Source organism: Ornithorhynchus anatinus, chromosome 16, assembly GCF_004115215.2.
Source record: "Ornithorhynchus anatinus isolate Pmale09 chromosome 16, mOrnAna1.pri.v4, whole genome shotgun sequence".
In the NCBI taxonomy this organism is placed as follows: domain Eukaryota; kingdom Metazoa; phylum Chordata; class Mammalia; order Monotremata; family Ornithorhynchidae; genus Ornithorhynchus; species Ornithorhynchus anatinus.
This window is the reverse complement of record NC_041743.1, coordinates 39,711,711-39,725,648: the sequence shown is the minus strand read 5'-3', so window position 1 is coordinate 39,725,648 and position 13,938 is coordinate 39,711,711. Positions and strand designations below refer to the sequence as shown.

The 13,938-nt window shown below is 52.7% G+C and overlaps 1 protein-coding gene across 6 annotated transcripts in view; it reads right to left on the bottom strand.

Annotated features, from left to right (window-relative positions):
• The window catches only part of KIAA0319L (KIAA0319 like), a 52,650-nt gene that overhangs the window by 10,694 nt on the left and 28,018 nt on the right, over positions 1-13,938 (bottom strand). For all 6 annotated transcript variants that reach the window (XM_029081553.2, XM_029081552.2, XM_029081554.2 and 3 more), the window contains 9 exons: positions 13,104-13,205; positions 10,408-10,505; positions 8,868-8,955; positions 7,139-7,231; positions 5,742-5,874; positions 4,395-4,623; positions 3,115-3,238; positions 2,696-2,828; positions 224-372 (listed from right to left, as the gene is read on the bottom strand). In XM_029081553.2, coding sequence (XP_028937386.1) covers positions 224-372; positions 2,696-2,828; positions 3,115-3,238; positions 4,395-4,623; positions 5,742-5,874; positions 7,139-7,231; positions 8,868-8,955; positions 10,408-10,505; positions 13,104-13,205 — 1,149 coding nt within the window. The remainder of the gene's footprint in view (positions 1-223; positions 373-2,695; positions 2,829-3,114; positions 3,239-4,394; positions 4,624-5,741; positions 5,875-7,138; positions 7,232-8,867; positions 8,956-10,407; positions 10,506-13,103; positions 13,206-13,938) is intronic.

Below are 13,938 nucleotides of genomic sequence, written 5' to 3'. Positions count from 1 at the left end.
CCACCAAAAATCCTCCATTGGGGATATCCCACCCGACGAGTGATTCGGGGGCAGACGACTCAGAGATGGCCGAACCGCCCTAACTGGAGTGTTAGACCAGAGGTCGCTGCTGAGAGGCTAGGCTGTGCAGTCTCCGATCAGAAGTAAGGTAACTGCCCCCTTACTCCCCCGACCGGTGCCCCACCAGAGGACAGGCCGAGCGAGGCCGGGAGGAGGGAAGCACCTTCTTTGACGATGACGTTAACGGAGCTGCGGCTCTGCAGGTTCCGCTCATCCTTGACCGTCAGGGTGAACTCGTAGGTCCCCACTTGGAGCCCGGTCACAGTGGCCACCGTCTGGTTGGCGTCCTCGAGTCTCACCCCGTCGGGGCCCCTGGCCGAGAGTTGAGAAGAAAGCCGGTCAGGGCGGGCACAATCCCCCTGAGGATGCCTGGGGGTTTGCTACCCAGGCTGTGGGGAGATAGCCACCCCACAGTCCAGCCTTCAACCACTTCCCACCGGGGATACGAACAACTTGCTGACCAGAAAAGCACCCGCACCCAACTAGATAAAAACCTCCCTGGGCGCCCCTCAACCGCTGCCCCTCTCCTTAGCCCTGCCCTCTCCAGACATGGCCAGCTTCAGCCCTCCAGCCCCAAGGACTGCTGGAAGCCCCGTAGGCAAAGAGCTAAAAAGATCCATCTCCAGACAGAGGGCGTCCTGCCTGAGTCCCTCTCACCCTCAAGCTGAGCCACTGGCTCCACAGGCCCTTGGCTGCCAGATAATTGAAGGCTCAGACTGGGGTTTCTGAAAAGCACTTCTGGCCCACTTATTCTGCACAGCACTTGCCAGAAAAGAAGCCAAAAATGTCTTCGCTTAATCGTGCGCACAAACCCCTCTCGATGACAACCCCGGGGCGGGGAGAGGGAAGAGGGGAAGGTCGGCCACCGGGCCTAGCCCTGCATCTCTAGCTCTGAGAGTGCGTCTCCTCCCAGGCCTGGAATGGGGCTCTGGACATCCTTTGGGAAGCACCGGCTCTTCCCCTGTGGCAACAGGGAGTATGCTTTTCACCAGGAAGGGGGCCAAAATCCAACCCGTGGGGCCTAAGGCTCCCCCACTCACTGGCCAATTCACATCATCATCCTGTTGATGATCCTGAGTCATCCTGCTGCAGCTGACCCTGGCTAACAGCTTGGTTGGCATCTGGGGTTCTGAGCTCGTCAGCCAACCCACAGATTCAGGGGGTTCCTCGGGGATGGGCACAGCCCAGCCGGGGTTGGCTGGCATTTGCTCAGGGGAACTCAGAAGTCCGGCTTCTTCCCGTCCCCAGCAAGCACTTCCATCGGTTCCTTGGACCCTCCAAAATGCTGAGCCGAACTTCTGAGCAAATGCCAGGCGTGGCCGTGGGGGCTCCCTCCGAACACATGATGGAAGGTCTGTCCCCAGCACCACCGAATCCCTGGAGCCCAAACAAGGATTCATTATGAGAGTGTCCCCTCTGTTAAAAGGCAGGGAGTAGGCAAGGTAGAATATTATTATTATTATTATTAGTAGTAGTAATAATAGTACTTGTAAGTGCTTACTATGTGCCAAGCACCATTCTAAGCACTGGTGTAGATACATGTTAATCAGGTTGGATAACAGTCCACCATTCCACTTGGGGCTCACAGTCTTAATTTCCATTTTTCATATGAGGTAATTAAGGCCCAGAGAAGTGAAGTGCCCAAGGTCACACAGCAGACAGGTGGTGGAGCTGGGATTAGAATCTAGATCCTTTTGACTCCCAGGCTTGTGCTCTACCCACTGAACAATACGGCTTCTAAAGGGAGAGAGACGGTCAGAGAATTTCCAAAGTCTGCCCTGAAAACCACAAAAAGCAGCAGATTCAGAAACAAGGGGGCAAGTAGTCTCCTGACCACCTCCTAGGTCCCCACAGGCCCCCGATCACTCAGGGGAGCCTCCTGTGCTCCCTGCCTGTGGGGACACCCCATTTAAGCCCCATTGGAGAGTTTGGGGGGGGCAGGGGCCAGGCCAGGTCCTTTCCTGGAACTTCTCTGCCTTCTGTGGGTTAAAAATCCAAATCCACACAAAATCTGAGCTGCGTTTGTTGTGGTTTAATGGAGTTAAAAGGAACTGTGAAGGCCACGAATGGTTCAGATTAAGCAATTCCAGTTTAATTAGCCCTGTTTTGATCAGTGCCCTCTGCCTTCAGCTTACATAATTGATAAAGGGTGTCTTTGGAAAAACAACAAATGGGGCTGAGGCTTTCATTTTGCAGATGTGACCTCAATTCCCCTTAATAGCAGGTGTCAAAAGACTGCTTTCCCCCAACCCCTGCCTCGCCCAGTTGGTCTGGGAAAGTACAGTACTTTTCTGCTCCATTACTTCTTTCGAGCCGACCCCTCTCTGGGCTCAAATGTAATTGAGCCATAAACGGCGGCACGTGGGTGGTATCTGCAGTACGTTCACGACCGTATAGTCTCCTAGTTGGGGACTGGAGGAGGCAGGAGGGCAAGAGAGCCTCCTTTTTCTAAACAAGTCACTTAGCTCGTTTTCCCCAAGACTGACGCGGGAGATTGAGGGGAAATGCTACTCCCAAATTCAACCCCAGACTTCTGCTGAGGGAAGCAGATGCAAAGTGAAGGTGCCGTGATGGATCTGGACCCGTCCCCCGTGGGGCCGGCGAGGAGGGCTGGTGGGCGTGGACCGATACCCACTGAGTTTTCTCCCAGAGGTAGGACACGATCTTCTGGTCATCTGTGCTCTTGCTGCCATCCAGAGTGGTGCTGTCCACGGGAAGGGTCAGCTCTTTATCTGGGCCAGCATCCGCCTGGGGAGGCTTGTTGTTCTCTGGATCGGGGAGATTAGGGGTGTCAATAGCCAGCCTGTCCTGGAGGGGAGAACATCCAGGACCGGGGAAAGGAAAGCCCGAGGTCCCGCGGGGGAACCACTTCGTCTCCCCCTGCCTGGCTGCAGTCCAAATCCCCACGCTAGAAGGGTGGAGAGGAAAGCGTCCCCCTGCCTGGTCACAGGTGGAGGGTTGTCGGAGATCGAGATCTGCCCCGGAGCTCGCACTTTCTCTCCGGCTCCGGCCCCTCCAATGGGGTCTGCCGACAGGAAGCGGCAGGCTCCTTACCGGGCTGCACGATGACCGTCACTTCCGTGGTGGCTTGGTGGCCCGCTGTGTCGGTCACTGTGAGCTGGTACGTGTAGTCTCCCTCTTGCATGGCAGACAGTTGCAGAGTTGAGGTCCTCACGCCCTTGGGGTAGACACACGCACATACACAAGGACACGGACACAGGAAGAGAAGTGTAGCTCACAGTGAGAACTCGAATCATCCATTCTTCTCCTAGTGCTAAGCATTTTCCAAGCTGCCTAAACTCTAGCGGCTGGCCTGACTCTGGCTTCCTGACCGAGCGGCGATTCACGAATGCTTAGTCAGACGTTTGAGGGGTGACATGTGGCCCCAAATTCCTCCCCGGTCGGGGGAGAGAATGGCTCTGACTCTCCCGCTGCCACAGAAGCCTGGGATAAAAGGACTCCCGGAAGGGATCGGGCCCAGGTGCGCCACGGAGTCCACGGAGACAGGCCAAGACGACCGACTGAGGAGCCTTTCCATCCCCAGTCTGTTATCTGAACCGCCAATTTTCCTGACTTGTGACATTAAACTAAATAAAACACAGTATCACAACCACCCACGAACAAAGCTGGGTAAAGCCTGTCCAAGAGAGGAGCATCCCACGTTGACTGTGGGCCTGTGCTGTGGGCCTGAGACCCTCCAGGATCTCCACCAGTTCAACAAACCAGCTTCCCACTGTCCAGCCTGGGAAGACGTACTAAAGGCAACAGCTTTCAAAAGGTGAACCCCAACTTGCTCTGGGACTTGGGTAGAATCCCTGGGGCATCACGTGGGCAGCAGCTCCGCCTGCCGTCCGGGTACTTTCTGCCCTCTTCTGATGGATTCATTCAAGTTCTGTGGCAGTTTCAAGGGAACCTCATCAAATGGCTAAGGCTGGTCCAAGAAGGCAGCTCCCAGGGCCCCACACAAACCCTCCAACCACACCCAAACCCCCTGCCAGTGTCATGATGGACTATCTCTCCCACCCTCTACCTGGCTGCTTCCTCTAGACTGTGAGTTCGCTATGAGCCGGAAACGGGTAATTCTGTTGTACTGTATTCTCCCGAGCACCTAGTACGGTGCCCTTGACTTGTAAGCACTCAGTAAATACCACTGATTACCAAACGCAATCGTCTTCAGGGTTAAACTCTGTATTCCTGGGCAATTAAGAGCTGGAAAGGCTCTGCATGCAAATCTGACCTTTAAATGACGATTAGCAAACCCGATGAACAGCTTATGGTTCCATCGCCCAGCGGGGACTCCGGTAAGAGGCTGGCAGCCGAGCTGCTGCTCCTACCTGCATCTCGACCACTTTCCCTTTGCTGCTGGGGCTGAGGGACCATTCGTAGCTGGCGATGCCGTGATCGTCCGTGCTCTGGTTCCCGTAGAGGGTGATGGAGTTCTGCGGCAGGGTGATCACCTGGTTGGGGCCCGCGTTGGCCACGGGGGGATAGTCTACTGCCTTGTTCACCGTCAGGCTCGCGGTGGTGGAGTTGCTGGCCCCGTCGGAGTCCACCACCGTCAGGCTGCCGGGCACAGCGGGGAGGAGAGAGGGAGAGGCTGGGGCCATCGAGGGTGGTTGCCAAAGCCTGAGCCTTTCAGAGACCGCCTGCCTGATATACTTAAATCTACCCCGCCACTTAGTACAGATCCTGGCACACACTGGGTCCCACACTTCCTCTGCACGTTCTGCACCTGTCTAGTAGAGGGCTCTGACCAGGGAGGTGTCTGACCAGTACTATCGCTGATCATGCTGAATGAGGCTTGCAATCCTGGTCAGGATCAAACTCCAAGTGACTCCCCGGTCCCTGTATAAGCCCCAAATAGCTGAGCTCAGTCCCTCTGCAGAGACAGCCTGACCCCCTCCCCTGGTCCACACCTCTTTAAGAGAAGTCTGCCTACCCTACAGATTGCCCTTCGTCACTCCATTAAACTTTTCACTCTCTCTGCATCGGTTTTTTTTTTTAATCGAGTTGAAAATGCAGAGAATTTAGCTAACCCCCTCCCAGCTAAACAGTTCTGTCCCTGGCTTCTGTCTCCCCTTGACAGGTAGTCCCTAAACTGATCGCCTAGTGTCTCGGACTAAACGGCAGTTCCTGGTTTAACCTGGCGGACTGCAGCGCCTGATAAAGAACCTTCCATCAATACAATGAACGGGGTCGGGGGACTGGGGACTCTGAAAAAACCAAGTCCCATGACCAGTGGGGAGGGGGAGGAAATCCGAATTCTCGCAAGCCCAGATCGTCAGACTAGAGGAATCCCAGGTTACTAAAGTTAGAGTAAATAAAAAAATACTCAGAGACATTCATCTATGTTGATTCCATTCTTCTAGACTGTGAGCCTGTTGTGGGCGGGGACTGTCTCTATTTGTTGCTGAATTGTACTTCCCAAGCGCTTAAAACAGTGGTCTGCACACAATAAGCGCTCAATAAATATGACTGAATGATTGAAGGAATGAATTAATTCCATTGGAAAATGATCTATAGGGCAATCAAAGAGTCTGTGGGTTTTGAGTTTTCCACCATGCCTTCGGTGGACTGTTTTAAAAACTGCCTTCGTGGTAACTACTTCGATGAAAACGAACGGTAAGAGGGGAAATATAATCTGACCTGAATCTAAGTTGGCTGGCTGATCCCTGACTTACCTGAAGGTGTAATTTCCAGGGACGAGGTTGGTGAGTTTTAATATGGCCGTATCAGCAGAAACTTTCTCTTCTCTCAAGGGGCCCTTGAGTTCTTCCCAGTGGTACTGGACAATCTTGTCGTCATCAGTGCTTTCTGTTTCCAAAGAAAGTTATAACTCAGGGGATTTGTGGGCCTTTGTGACCAATCCCCGAGACCCTACTGGGGCACAGAAAAACTGAGGGATGACGACGGCGTTATGCGAGGGATGACGACGGTGTTATGCAGAACTTGTCTGGCACTTTTGGACGGGAGGGGGGTGTCAGATTCCTGACCACATTCCATGCCGTTTTTTGGTAAGCACCTAAAAACACGGGCTTCAAAAAATGCCTCCTGCTCAACCAATTAAATCAGTGGTATTTATTGAGCACTATGTGCAGAGCACTTCACTAAGGACTTGGGAGAGTACAATACCATAAAATTAGCAGATACGTTTCCTGCTCATAACGAGCTTATGGTCTAGAGGGAGTTGGTATTAGAGTAGGCAAGATCAAAGGAGGCTCGGCAGAGCTGTAACCAAACCCAACCTGCTCCAGTTCAGCCTGGGTTCAAACTCACAGAGCCTCCACCTAAAGCAGCAGCTTCCCCCACCTGCTGACCTGACACTGCTGAGTCTAATGGCTTAAGTCTGAAGGGTTTGCTATCTGAGCAACGCACCCCAACAGAAAACAGACCGGAGGCTAAGCAGTAGCCGGGGAGCGAAAACGAGAGCGACCCCTCCAGATTTGGCCACTGCGGGCCGATCTAATTCCTGCCCTGGTTCCCAGGACCAAGGCTCTGGGAGCCTTAAGCAACATGAGGTGGGAAAACAAACGGGGCCAACTGAAAAAAACAAAACACTGATCTGAAATTATAATACGTCTGATCTCCTTTGGTTCTTTGCATGAAAAATTGCTCGCTTCATGTGGTTCCCTGAATGGAGATTCCCTGTAGTCTACGGTATTTATTGAGCACTTATTATTCGCAGAGCACCGCACTCGGCGTTCTGGAAAGTAAAATACAACAGATTTGGTAGACGTGATCCCTGGCCTCAAGAAGCTTATAGCCTACAGGAGCTGGGATTAGGACTTCAAATAGGGTCTCCTGCTATCCAGAGGCCACCTTGGTCAGTCTGGCCCTTTTGGGACAAGTGTGGTCATCACTCTAGACTGTAAGCTCGTTGTGGGGAGAGAACGTATCTATCAACGCTGATAAATTGTACTCTCCCAAGCGTTTAGTACAGTGTTTGGGAGAGTAAGCGCTCGATAACTACCGCTGATTGATAGTTCCCACCGGATCAACCTACCGACATCAATCAATTAGACCTCTGGCCCTCCGAGTGCTGCCCTAAACCCACCCTGGGGATCCGGTGGCTACTCACGGCTGCCATCCACGACTGTGGAGGTGGTGGGTAGAGAAATCTCCTGGTACTGTGGTGACACGACCGCAACGGGGGGCTGGTTAACCCGCGGCTCTGCAAGGAAGGTCAAGGGGTCAAGGATGGTCAAAGACAGGACTGGGTTCTACGTTCAACTCAGCAGAGAGACATTGGGGGGGGGGGGTACCAGAAGGGGTGGTGAGAGCACTGTGCATTCCCAGAGTGGAGTAACCAGTAATCTTTCTGTCGTGCTTTGCACTCTTCCTTTCTCCTCAGTGTGAGCCCGAGAAATCCCACTAAATAAACAGAGAAGCCAAAACACTGAGAGACACTCTCGCCATCTAAAGAAGTCTTAGAAGGGCCTCCAGAGTTACACTTCCTGGGTCTCTCTAGGGAGCTGCAGAGTCAACTCAGTGGTCTTCTTTCACTTTGGAAGGACCGCCACCTCGGCCTCTACATCTCTAGACCACTTCTGGGTTCCTAAAAGGCTGAAAAACCTGACATCTCACCCACATCTTGCCCCCCAAGGAGAATGAGATGGCATCATCTTCCAAATTCAGACAACTCCCAAATCTGACTTTCCTCAGATCAGCACACTGTACTCTCCTGGGTCTGGAACTGGTTAATACTGCTGGGACTCCCAGCTCAGGAGTGAAAATGGGAAAGGGAACGATTTCTTTCAAGCAGTTGAAGCCCCAGATTTATGGGCCATCAGTGGCTCCCTCCGCCTGCGGACTATCTCTGGGCCCAAACTTTCCCAGAACTGGGCCACGATACTTTCCCACCCTGGCCCCGCCCGGCCCCTCCTCGAGGGATGGTAGGGATGAGAGCTGGATCTCCCCAAGGGAGACGCCGCTTACTGCCCTGATCCAGCTCTGATCAGAACCCATAGGAGAGTTCCTGGGGCAACTGCCTTTTCTTTAGTGAACAGGGAAACTGCTGTGCCAGACTGGATGCTTGAAGACAGACTTAGAAGCCAGAGCTGGTTTTTGCCTCACTGATTTTTGGGTGAAATTCAGGACAGAAATCTTATCTCTAGCAGGGAAAAATAAAACATGACCGAACAGGCAGAATCCAGGACATCCCAGATTTTGAGATGAAATGAAAGGGAAAAGAAACAGAGACCTGGAGACCTAGCATTCAAAGGGGTGGGGCAAACGGGGGGGGGGGTACCGGGAAGTGGTCCCGATGTCTTCCTGGGGTCCTCTTAGGAGGCCACCTGCCAAACGTACTGCCAAGGAATCCCATTTGGCTCTCCCATCTGAGAGGACCTGGCGGGAAGCTCCGTGAACCTCCATCTGCACCTCCGGGAAAAACTGAAATCAATCAAATGGCAGCCGGAGCTCTTCCTCTCTAGATGCTGGCTTTTGGCTCTCTTAGGAGGTTCTGCTGAGGCATAAGGGGCTTGCTCCAAACCAGGCTCTGATGGAAGTTCATCTGCAGTAACGCAGTGCCTAGTACAACACCCTGGAAGGGTGTCAAAAAATCTTGCTCCAGAGAGGCAGGTTCAAAATGCACAATCAGTTGCTTGCCTTTCACTCGACCAGAGGGGACTACAAAGCACCTTCTTAACCCTCCAATGACCGCATCCTGCAGCAAAACCAAAAGGTTTCCCCTGGAGATACCACCCCACGACGCGGGCATTTAACACCTAAAGGGAAAGGGAATTCCTCCTTTTGCAGCCTGACGAAGTGAAGGGCCGGGAGGCGGCCAGGGCCTGGGACGTACGTACCCGGGTTGACTGTCACGTTCACGTAGCCTTCCCCGTGAGCGTGGTCCCCATCCACTATCACTTTGAATTCATACAGGCCTAGGGTGAGCTGGAGAGGAAGGAGGATGAGACATAGTTAACAACTTCAAGGACCGGAAAGCGCCACAGGGGGAACCAACTCTACCATCTCTATTGTACTATCCTCTCTCAACCACTTTGTATAGTGCTCAGCACACAGTAGACGGTAAGCTTCCCGAGGTCAGGGATCATGTCTTCTAACTCTATCGTACTGAGTATTGAGCCCACTCTCTCAAGCGCTTAGAACAAAGCCCTGCATACAGTAAGTGCTCAAATACCATTGTTTGATGGACTGAGAGCTGGCCCTCTTTGAAAATGCCACACGTTGGGACATTTTGGTCCCGGGAATCACTGGATCATAGGGAAAAAGAAGGGCTGATTTCTGACATCCAGGAGGTTAGGACTGACTCACCCAAAGCCCCTATTTCAGACTGCTGCCTGATGGAGCTGCGGGGGAACCCGGACTCGATCTGTCCCCCCAACCTCTGCTCCTTTAGGGAGGACCCTCCATCTTGGTGGAGCCATCTGAGACTAGCCCGATGATCGGGTGGGGGCCATTTCCACAGTTGGGAAGTAAGTGCTCAATAAATACCATCGACTGACTGACTGATTGAATGTCCATCTTTTAGAGACATGCTATTTGAGGTTGGCTGAATTATTATGTGCCGCTGGGACACACACAAGATAATCAGATCAGAAACAATTCCTGACCCACACGAGGCTCACGGACTAAGAAGATATAAATGACATTTTATCTCCATTTAACAGATGGGGAAACTGAAGCACAGAGGAGCGAAGAGCCTTGCCCAAGGTCACCCAGCAGATAAGTGGTGAAGGCGGGATCAGAACCCAGGCCTCCTGAGCCCCCGTGCTCTTTCTGCAAGGCCAGGTTGCCTCGCTGCATTGTGTAATCTTTCTCTTTTGCAAAACAGGCTAAACAACGCACCTGCAAATTACGGCTCCAATTCTACTACTAAGAGATTTGGGGACCAAGAGATGTCAGTCACCTCTGAACCTTAGTCTCTTTATCGGCAAAATAGAGGGATCACTGTAATCTTATCATTTAGGACTGGGGCATGGAGAAGGGAGAACAATAAGGGCCAGATAATCATTTTCAAGATAAAGTGTTACTGAAATCCTGAACCACTACCCAATTCTCCCTTCGGTCGGAAATTCTCACGTCTCTACAGACCGAGATGGAAACTCAAATCCCCGTACCGTTTTGCAAGCTGCTCCGCAATTCTATTTACACCCAACAGCGCTGTGCCAGTTCAGCCTTCTCATCGAAAACGAAAATCTGAGTGGCGAAAACTAATAAATAGTGGCAGTCTGCCAGCCGGACCCTTGAGGGGCTCACTCTGACGGCAGGCTTCAGATCTGGAACCGGAAGGCCGGTCCTCCCTCCCCGGATGCTCGTGGGGGAAAATGCCCTGGGGCTTTCCGACCCTCTTCGGGAAGCCGGTGTCAGCAACCTGGCGCTCACCTTCGACAGCTTGAGGACGCGCGAATGTTTCCCTTCCATCTCACCACTGTAGTCCTTGGGATGAGTAATCAGCTTCCAGTCGTAGGAGTAGCTTGCTCCTAAAGGAGGACCAGTTACAGAAACCATGAAAACACACACCCACATGCCTCGTGCCCAAGAGTGAGGGGCTTCCAAACTGCCTTTCTGTCCCCCTTGTTTGATCGAAGCCTGATCTGAGGGCTGGGGTGTTCTAAGTCCTGATGTGCAGCCTTTGAAAGTGCTTGGCTGGATGCGACTCAAATGATCTGCCTGGGAAGAAGAGATCCAACTGAGTCGGTTCAGCAGTTACGCTCTACATCGTAAGCTCCATGTGGGCAGGGATCAAGCCTACCAACTCTATCGTATTGTACTCTCCCGAGTGCTTCAAATACTGCTCTGCACACAGTAAATGCTCAGTAAATGATCGAGAGATAATGCCCTGTTCTCCCTCCCTCTGTCGCTGCCAACCCTCCGCCCCAGGACTCGGGGCGAGCGGTCATGGTTTTGAATTGGTTTTGCTCGGCCCCCTCACCCAGCCGGGATAGATGACCTCATGGGGCGCCAACATCTTCTGCGACAAAGAACGGCAGTGACTGCTAAATAACACGGTTCAGAAATAGCTTTTCTTGGAGCACTGTGAATGCTAACGCTGCTTGTCTTGCTAAGGTCATCACACCCTGGTGTGCTAAAAAAAAAAAAAAAAAAGTTCTTTGATCCTCCTGAGCCAAATAAGCCGCAGAGGGGATTGTGGCAGGGCAGGGGGTTGGCCACTTGAAATGGGTCCCATTTAGATGAACAATTAAGTAAAATCGAACGGAGCAAGATTTACACGGGCCACGTGACTGCCGTTTCTTGGTCCCAAGTCCAAAAAGCACAAATAATAATAATTGCGGTATTTGTTAAGCGCTTACTCTGTGTCAGACGCAGTACTAAGCATTGGGGTGGATACAAGCTGATCGGGTTGGACACAATCCCTTTCCCATGTGGAGCTCGCAGTCTCAATCCCCCTTCTACAGATGAAGTAACTGAGGCACAGAGAATTGAAGTGACTTGACCCAGGTCACATAGCAGACAAGCGGAGGAGCCAGGAAAAGAACCCATGACCTTCTGATTTCCAGGGCCTTGCTCAATCCACTAACCCATGCATCAGGGAACGGGGTCCTGGGCTAGGAAGACTGCCCTGAAAAAGGCTCAGAAATAATGGCGCTGCTGAATCTGACTCTGGAGCCGGGTCTGTGGGGAGGGAACGGTGTCCCAGAAGAGCCTGAGGGAAGGTGGTATTCCGGGAGCAGGCTGAGTTACGGGAGAAGTCAGTCTCAGAAGAAAAAAGGTTCCAGGGTTTGGAGGCTGGGTTTGGTGGTGACCACTTCCCCAGTCCAATGTACATTCAACCACGAGGGCTCCCCTATCCCAGGTGACCACAAACCTCCCAATTCCAAGAGGTCTTTGCGACCTATACCTGAATCCGATCTGATCTTATCTTAAAGGGACAGAGGGGCCAATCAGTTCTGTCCCCTCCTCTTTTACCTACACAAAAAATTACCTGTGAAGTGGTAGGCAGGAAGTCGGGGCTACTTGCTTCAAAGTGCCCGGGTTAATAATTATAATGATAGTAATGGCATTTGATAAGCATGCTTCCTACATAATAACAACTGTGGAATTAGAAGCACTATGGTGTTTAGTGGCAGCATGGTGGAGTGGGTAGAGCACGGGCCCGGGAGTCAGAAGGTCATGGGTTCTAATCCCGGCTCTGACACTTGTCTGCTGTGTGACCTTCGGCAAATCGCTTCACTTCTTGGTGCCTCATTACCTCATCTGTAAAAGGGGGATTGAGACAGTGAGCCCCAGGTGGGTGCGTGAAGAGATTATCAGAACTACCTTGAACCATAAGCCCCTTTCCCCAGTCCTTACTCATGTTTCCCGAGGACAGACGATTGGGGAATGAAGGCGGGGAAGCTCCCCAAGGGAAATCTGCTCCAGGATCTCCTCGGGGCGCAGACTGCTGGGATGGGTACTGGGAGACGGAGGAGAGAGGGCCTGCCCCTTTCAGTGATTCATGGGGAGAAATCCAGGGGCCCACCCTGGGGCAAGAGAGGTTTGGGAGCAACTGCTTCGGGGCTGGCAAACTTGGCTAAATGAACCCCTCCCAAAATGGAGGCCCTAGGTTAGAAGAGGGAGGGAGCTAGACTTGCCTGGAGTCTGGCGGGGGTGGGGTCGGCAACAGCGAACCCAGTGAAACTAGAGCTGAAGGGATACTGCCGCTGCGTTTTCACCTCGATCTTTTTTAAAGGCCGATTGATCTGCTTACATCTCTAACCAGACCTCACCAGCAGGCGGGTGGGGGGGGAGAAAAAACCTTTCGCGGGAGGGAGGTGGATGAATTGATGAAGAAGTCTCAAGCTGGGAGGCTAGAAATATGGATCGGGGCACTTGGGTTTAGTTTTATATATTGCAGCAAAAATAAACCACTTGAAGTAGGTTGTGAGAATCGGGAAGACTGTGGGGAAACTGAGATCTATGGGAGAAGGATTCCACTGGGGAGAAGATTTGGAACTGGATCCCAGCTGTGCTCCGCTTCCCTCCCAGGCAGGAACGATGGTCCAACGATGGTCTGAGGGCATAGGAGGTCCAGGGGGTAACAGGCCCACCACTAGGATCTGGGGGCCTCCAACTCGTACCCTTTGATGGTTCCGGGAGGACAAACGCGTTTAGCTGAACTTCGTTCTTGGGCAGGGTCACCTGGACACTCTCCCCTGCGGACACGACCAGCTCCTTCATCCCTGCAGCAAGGAGAAGAGAACAGACAACCATGAGGGAGCCGCTGGGAGCAGATCTGGGCCCAAGGGGGATGCATGGGTCAGCCTCTCCCGGTCAGGCCCAGTCCTGAGCCCTGCTAGCCACCCAGGCCCGGCATAATAATGTTGGTATTTGTTAAGCGCTTACTATGTGCAGAGCACTGTTCTAAGCGCTGGGGCAAACACAGGGGAATCAGGTTGTCCCACGAGGGGCTCACAGTTTTAATCCCCATTTTACAGATGAGGGAACTGAGGCACAGAGAAGTTAAGTGACTTGCCCACAGTCACACAGCTGACAAGTGGCAGAGCTGGGATTCGAACTCATGAGCCCTGACTCCAAAGCTCGTGCTCTTTCCACTGCGCCACGCTGCTTCTCAGGCGGCCTCACTAAGCCCATCTCTGGGAGAGAAGCCCGCCTGTCCTCCCGGGCAGCTGAATGGACAAGAAAATGCTCTTTATTGCCGTGCAACCATAGCCCGGCGCAAATATACAAAGCCTCTCAGGTATCCTGCCTGCACACAGGCGTCGTTTCAGCGGCAACCTTGGCAACTAGGCGTTACATCACCACCAAATTAGATTCCGGGAGGAGAAGAGGAGAGAAAAAGGAGAGTCAAACATCTCGATTTTGTTTACTTTGACTTTCTCCCCCGAGCTTTTCTCCGGGACGTGATCGGCTCAGCGTTCTGTATTAACCATTTCCTCCCGGTGCTTAGGAAAA